At 39.2% G+C, this 8,203-nt stretch overlaps 1 protein-coding gene across 1 annotated transcript; it reads left to right on the plus strand.

Annotated features, from left to right (window-relative positions):
* Positions 1-951: 951 nt before the first annotated feature.
* Positions 952-8,124, plus strand: LOC104963979 (endoplasmic reticulum mannosyl-oligosaccharide 1,2-alpha-mannosidase-like). Its single transcript, XM_010792679.1, has 4 exons — positions 952-1,245; positions 2,130-2,267; positions 7,120-7,228; positions 8,066-8,124. The coding sequence occupies exons 2-4, from the start codon at positions 2,166-2,168 to the stop codon at positions 8,122-8,124; spliced, it is 270 nt and encodes an 89-aa protein (XP_010790981.1). The 5' UTR covers positions 952-1,245; positions 2,130-2,165.
* Positions 8,125-8,203: the final 79 nt, after the last annotated feature.

Consider the following 8,203-nt stretch of genomic DNA (forward strand, 5'->3'; position numbering starts at 1 on the left):
TAAATGAAATTATTCGACAAATGAAATTTTTTCCAAATGATGGTTAACATCTAAATGGAATTGTTGTACTTTTTAATGCAGATTATTTTTGCAGGTTTCATTATTGATACAATTACATTACATACAGGATTTGTCAATCTTTTTAGTGGTTCTGGAAAATATATATATTCTGGATAAATCGTAATTATTTGTTAAACCTTTTTTTTTTTATATATTTGTAAGATTCTCCTTTATTTCTTCATGCCACTGTCATCATAAACAATGTCCTATTGACTTGTACTACTCAGTATTAACTTATGAAAGCTATCGAATTTCATTACATAGGGAAAGGACTAGGCATTCCAACAGTTCCCCGCAGTGCATCTTATTGGAATAACTAAACGGTGATTACTTCCCTGGGTTGTTTTTAATTTGATAACATTTTAGACTAATTTGACCCACAAGAGGTCATGCGTGCACGAGTCTGACATGTTTTTATGATTTGTCAAAGTCAATCCTTCATTGCTGACTGCTTTTATGGTATAATGAGCCATTTAACAGGCCTATCAAACCTCATTTGGATGAAGTGTGAATATGTAATAAGGGAATAATTAATAGACAGAAGTAAACAAATAATGATCCTAAGGCATCCATTAGGCAATTAAGTTATGTGTACATTTATTTAATGAAAAAACGTGTCACCTTGTAGAACTGGTATAATTTGACATACAGGATGTGGACCAGTAAACTTCGTGCAGATTTTTTTTGTATTGTAATGTCAGTAAGTCCCAACATCGGGCTTACTGCATCAATGGAGCAAAACTGTAAAAATATATTTTTGGGGTTTAATAAATGAAATACAAATGACCTGAAATAATATGAAAAGGTTGCGTTTAATATATCAGCGATGAACACTGTTTGGCTTGTTAAGGGTTAACTTTCAAAGCGTCACATTACGTGCATACGTCACTTGACGCGCAGCATCATCGCTCGAGCTCTTCACTTTTCCGCATCTGTCAGTGGTTGTTCCCTTGCTAAACTTAGCCATGTTTCCCTCAGTTTCTCTCGTTTGACATTTCATGTAGCTGCCTGTCGTCGTGTGTGACAGTCGGACGGACTGCTGTTTTGCATGTTTAATATTCCTTCTGCCGAACAGCGTCACTTTTCATTCAGGAACAAGCCGAAGAAGCAAGCTAGCCTCTCGGAGGTAGCTAACAGCTGCTTAGCTTTCAGGTGTCACTGTGAGGCTACCAACCTGACTCAAAGGTGAGGGGGAGGCAGCTTATGTTGCAATATTTATATTGTTTATCGATGTGTTTAAACAGCACGTCAGTGATGTGTCGAAAGTTGTAACCGAGGTTTCAAATGAAAAAAATATGGAAATATAATTAGCTGTTACTGACAGCAACGGGCTGCCATGTAGCTATTTATTTGTTTTTGTATAACTTACTTTGCATTTTTGAGTGCATTCTCACAGTTATGATAGTTGAAACGTCACTGTGTGCTTTAAGTGAACTTACTAGCTGCAAGAAAAGCCCATGGTATTTAATTGTCAAAATGATATTCCATTAAGCTTTCCTTTGAAGCTCTTTCCTATTTTAGTCTGTGATAAAGCGGTAACAATCGATATAAGCGTTAAGTGTTTTCTAAGTACTCCCTTTCCCAAAACCTTACTAAAGAACCTCAGCTGCCATGGTACTGAAGTTTATGATAATAATGAGCAATATAATATAAAGAAACAATGGAGAATTTGCTATGCATAACTGAAACAAATCAACAGCAGTATGCATGTGTGTTACATTACAAAAAGCCAAATGCACATTCAACAATCAAACTGAGTGGAAGAAAGTTAAGTTGGTCAATTCAGCTAAGCTATTTCTCTTAGCTAAACAACTCAAATCAAGCCGAGTGGAATGTTTTAACTATTCATTCAGGTGCACGTTTACATTGTGGCAGCTGAAAATTAACTTGACAATTTAAAAAAGGACTAGCAAACACCACACCATACTACACTAGTCATAGTCAAATATCGTTTAAAATATCATCAGGATCATGGATTGATCATAAATTCAGTTATTTGATTTCAGCACAATTATCAGATTTACTTTACTTTCAGATTTTTAATATGTTTTTGACTTTTCTGAATGCAGCTTCTATGAGCTACGTCTGTCTGCCACGACCAGAGGATGTATCCGCCTTCCAGAAAGGACTTCATCTCTCTGACCCTCAATGATGCTCACAGTCACTCGTACAACAACGGAAAACACCGGAGACAGTCCTGCTGGAGGGTGAGTGGGCCTGAAGTGAAGTGTGCAGATCAGGGCTCTAGACGGAGTTTAACCAGCATCAGTATGGAACATAATGATCTTAAAACTTATGTTAAACTAAATCTAAACTTGGCTGCTGTCACAAGGTGTTTTAATTTGAACAAGGCTGTAATCTGCTTCTGTTGGGCTTAGTATTGGCAATCATATTTTAATAGGATGCATATAACTATAAAGACATACATTAGAATCAGAGTACTTTGTTATCCTGAAGGAAATAAGGTATTCTGACAATTGCTCCATTTTAGAATTTAAAAAAAATGGTTAAATTACAGAAAATACAAATATGTATATAAACATAAGAAGTTAAGTAAGAATGTGTAAAAAAAAAGGGTTAGGTCATTGCATCATTATAATCATGATGTGAGCTGTCATAGGATAAGAACATGGCACCATATGCATTCAAATACTTGAGGGCTCAAAAAATAAAGTCTTTGCATTTTAGCTGTTTATTAAACATCATTAGTGTGTTCAATCAATCAATACAATACACCCCTTTTTAGGTCCATACACATCCCTGCCATATAACATAATGATGGTTTGTTGGCAGTCGTAGAAAATATGAATAACATCTTCATTCACAGTGAATTTGGTGATACATGAGAGTACATGAATACATGTGTGGAAAAACATAACAAAAGCATACGCTTCCAATCCATAGAGATTCTCTGAATGGTTTGATGTGTCTGGAAAGGATGTGAGTCATGTGCTCTGACATTATCTCAACTAAACGCCCACAGGAGTGTTAGATAACGTTCTCCACCGACATCAGCTAATAAGTGAACCCCTTTTAATTGAAAGGTGATCCTCTGCATGAGAGTTTAGAGATTTGCAGAATGAAGCCACCAGTTATGAATAGAAAAAAAACTCAAGAGTTGTTCATAACTATTTGCAATTACTTTGAACGATTTGGATATTGCACTGGTCCATATTTATTGTTATAAAAGAACCAGATGGGATTATGTGTTTTTACAATTCTGGAGAATGAAATACCTGAGAAGGCTCTCCATATTAATGTAGCACGTAATGCCATGTTGAAGTAGTCCTGCTCGATGCACAGGTCGATGAAGGAGGGGTAACAGGGTTCTTACGGTCATTAAAAACCTGGAAAAGTCATGGAAATTAAAAATGCTAATTCCAGGCCCTGGAAAAGTTTTGGAAAACAATATTTTTCCCAAAGTTTTGGAAAAGTCATGGAAATGTAACTAAAGTTGCATCAAATATATTTTTATCTAATCGCCAAAATAGAAATACTATAATGATAATAAATACTGTATCGTATAGTAATGAAACGTAAAATAGCATTTAACCGACGAGGTATTTTGCTGGTGAGAGATTTGAGTTGCTTTAGCGTGTAGAAGCTAGTAAGCCTACTATTTGATTTGTTTTAGATGGGCACAACATGTTTCATATGCAGACCTTATTTTCTTGTTCCATGTTAAAATAAACCATTTTCAGTGGTACCGCTGAGAAAGAGTCATTTGTTTGGTCATTGAAAATTAGGTAAAGGTCATGGAGAAGTCATTGAAAATCATTGGTGAAAAAGTGTATGAACCCTGGGGTAAATGAAATGGAATTTTCCAGCCCTCGAATAATGCTGCTAATATGGCTAAATAATGTATTTGCTAAATTGAAGAATGCAAGAATGGAGCATGCAAGAGGAAAGGCATTCATCTACTTCCCCATAAACGCATTTCCTGTTGGGCAGTAAGACAGAAGGCAAGGCCATGGTACGGAAGAATGAAACGGGGAAATAATGTAGGCCTAATAATACAATTCACCAGGAGAGTTTTCTTGACTATCATAACAAATTCCGGCGGTTGGAGCTTAAAATAAATGAATTTGAAAATGTACATGGCACTAAGGACCACCCTGATCTCCGTCTTTGTGAAATGTCATCAATCAATTCCTATCTTTTAGTCTTTTCTTTTGCATGCTTCCTTTGTTGTGGAGCAGCCTGCATTTCCCTTTCTCTTCAGATCAAATCCCCCCTAAGCACAAGTCTCTGATCTCTACAGTGAGATAATAAAAACCCTGCTAATCCCACCTTCTCTCTGCCGTCTCCCGCACATTTCCTATTACCTTGTTTTTTTATTACTTCCAAATGTCTTAAACGTCTCACTTCTCTTAATGCCCTCTCTCTATAAGCCTCCCTCCTTTCTTTTGTTGGTTTGAACCCTCAGGTTTGAGAGGTATATTGTGTTGCACATATTATTCCTCTCTTGTACTTTGTTTGCGTTCTCGAGGGTTTTCTGCCTTCTTCAAGTCTGTTCTGCTTTTGTTCTTTTACAAACTGGTATTACAAACTTACTGGTAATGAGAAGACGTGAGATGTTTACTGATTACTTACTTACTGATTATGTCTGTTACACAGTTTAGTCACTTCAATGGACTTAGATGAAAAGGCTTTAACTGCAATGATTAGAAGTGTATTTATTCACTGTCATTACTTGTTATTTGCAAAGCTATAACTGTTAAGGGAGACGTACACCAGCCATGTGACGTACTGTCCTTTACGTCACCTGACACCTGCATCACACACCTAACGCACCACACACACACACTAATGGTATCAGAGGACAGTAGCCTGGATGGTCCATTCTGGGGAGCAAATGCAATGAAATGTAGGAATCGATCCATTACATTCTTTCATATCCTATACAGCAATCTTGAATATCCGCCTTGATCGTCTTTTCTGCTTTCTCAAACAACTAGGCTCTTAATAATATATTTGAGTGGATGCAGTCAGTCATGCGTTAACTGTGAATTATTTCCATTGAATTCCTTTGTTTGCTTCAGTAACACAGTGACTTCCCCATGTAACACTTGCTCTCTTATGGCCAGCACTCCAACACATTGTTTGTGATAGGCTAAGGGGCGGGGCATCTCTAAGAGGTTGACCAATCACAACAGAGCCAGCTAACAAATCAGAGCAGACTGGGCTCTGGTTTCAGAAAGGGGGTGAAAAGAGGTGCTGCAGCACAGGAAGTATGAGAAAGGAGCTTTTTGAACATTAAAGCATGGAGAGATGTCACAGGAGAGACACTAAATACAAATATGAACCCGAAAATAAGCATTTGAGTTCCCCTTGAAGAGATAGTTAAGGCTGGGATCGGATAAAATGCTACCTTTTCTTCTTCTTCTGATCCAGTGATTACGGCCCTTATCGGTCTTTTAAACATACATCACACATCACTAACAAAACGACAGCCTTTGTAGGAAGTTATAATGTGTTGATGCTGATACAAAGGACATTGGTGTAACCTGAAGCCCAGCAAAACAGGTTATTGGGCTTCCACAGAATAAATGAAAGAGGATTATAACATATATGTAAATATATAACTGTGGTAACTGTGGACTCTCATCATACTACTTCCCTGATGGCTCCCACAGGATTGCTGACATCCTCGTGGATTCATCTTCTTATTATAGACACATGCATTTCCAAACATTTGGTCTTTCCAAACATTTGGTCTACCTACGCTGTAAAATGTATTATCTCTTCAATTTACACACGGCATCTATTACACGTCTGTCCGTCCTGGGAGAGGGTTCCCTCCTCTGTTGCTCTCCCTGAGGTTTCTCCCATGTTCCCCTTTAAACTGTGGGTTTCTCCGGAAGTTTTTCCTTGAGTGTGTGGGTCTAAGGACAGAGGGTGTCGTTTTCTCATACTGATATTCTGCACAAGCTGTGAAGTCCACTGAGACAGATGTAACATTTGTGATATTGGGCTATATAAATAAACATTGATTGATTGATTGATGGTATTAACAAATATTATTTCCATTTGGCAGATATCCAGATCATAGGCAGACATACTTTTGTAATCACCAATCAGCTAAACTGCACGGTCAGCTCTCATAAAGGGAATTCATGTAGTCCTCTGAAATGAAAAGAGAGAGCTTTACTCATCGCCTCATGTGTAACGTTTTTATTTCAGCAGTATATCAACAGACAGATCCTCTATAGAAGCAGCTTTATAGCAGAGACGTGGAGCGGCTCAGCAGTCCCTTGTACCTGCGGAGCGTCACATTTGATCACGGTTTATGGTTCCTCAGAAAACCATTCTCTGCAAATCATGTTCCGTAGAGTGGCTCGTTGGCTCTGTGTCCTCGGCAGAAAAAACGCTCTTCTCCACCTGCTTTACAACTATTCACATCTTCAACATTTTCACAGAGAATGATGATATCGTAGCTGCAATATCGGAATCATCACGATTGCAACTGCTGTCAACATAAAACCTACTTGACTGTTCCCATAGGCAGTTGGCATTTAGGGGAACAGACGGGTTGTGTTGATGCAGAATACCAATCATGTTTCCCAGATATGTGTTTGTTGTTTTAAATGCACCATTGCTCTGGACTGACTGCGTTGATGCTGTTGTGATGAATGAGCTTTAGCGAAGTTAGAGTGAACGTCCCCTGAGATAAAGTCTGTTGTGTGTTCGGCTCACAGACGCTGGCTCAATAGTTTCATGGTATTGCACAGGTGTTAATTAGGCGCGGGTAACCCAGCGTACCTGCCTGTTAGCTTCCCCGACTGTCCCTCCCTCCACTCTGCTGCTCGATACCTACATTTTATTTGCGATCCGTCACTTGGCTTCATGCATCACAGGAAGGAGAGATGTTGAGTTCTTACAGGGTAAACCTGACCAGAAGAGGCCATCATGCTTTTCTTTTCCAGCAATTATATACAGATTTTTAAGCTATTGAAAAGGGGGAGGATGCTATAATCTTCTGACAGACGCTTGCAGTTTGAATTCAGAGCTGTTTGACACGTGTCAGTGTTGTTATCTTTGTTTTTGTTCTGCCTACAGAAATGGAAGCAGCTGTCTCGGCTGCAGCGGAGCCTCATCCTGTTGCTGCTGGCTCTGATACTCATATTTGGACTGCTCTCCTATCCAAGCATCCCACCGGAGTGGAAAAGTAAACTATGCCTGCCTGCACAACACTAAACTCACACACCCTTCTGTTGAGAATCTTTCATAGCATGTAAAGAAGAAGGTAGACATGCTTTGAAGAGAACCAGAGACATTGAACATAAGTGAAGAACATAAGCCTTTTGTTTTTTCTTCAAACCACCTTCAGGGGAAGTAATTAAAGCAATTAAATCATCATGACATTTAAACATCAAGTCTCTGGTAAAATCCTCTTTAGTTATTCACTCGTGATCTGCCTCCCTTCACATGACCACATTGATCCATATCTTAAAATAGCTCCACTGTGTTTGTGATTGATTATTGAATCTGACGTGGGATCACATCACATTTAGCCGAGCTGCTGCGGATGGACAGATGACACAGATCCAGGCAAAACAGGCAGAAACACACACACACACACACACACACACACACACACACACACACACACACACACACACACACACACACACACACACACACACACACACACACACACACATATGCATGTAATGGTAGTGCTGCATGACTTGTTGCAGCTGATGACTTGGCTTGGCACACCACCACACACACACACACACACACACACACACACACACACAACACACACACACACACACACCACACACACACACACACACACACACACCACACCACACACACACACATATGCCCATGTAATGGTAGTGCTGCATGACTGTTGCAGCTGATGATTTGGCTGGTAGAAAGAAAAACAGATCATATTTGAGAATTGATCAAATGGATCCCAACTTTAGTGAAAAACAAAATAACAAACGGGATGTAGTTTGACCGTGTTCTTTCCCTTGTCATTTCGTGCCTTCAGCTTTTTCTGACAGGGACGAGTGGGCTCTGGATCTAAACGACAGAGAGGTGGAAGGATGATCTTCCAGATGTGCAAGTCTGTTATTGGATCTAACCTGGCAGCTAAGTCCCGCCTCCTGCAGCAGGGCAGCTGTGGATC

This window comes from Notothenia coriiceps, unplaced genomic scaffold, assembly GCF_000735185.1.
Source record: "Notothenia coriiceps isolate Sejong01 unplaced genomic scaffold, NC01 NC01_scaffold00036515, whole genome shotgun sequence".
Classification (NCBI taxonomy): Eukaryota; Metazoa; Chordata; class Actinopteri; order Perciformes; family Nototheniidae; genus Notothenia; species Notothenia coriiceps.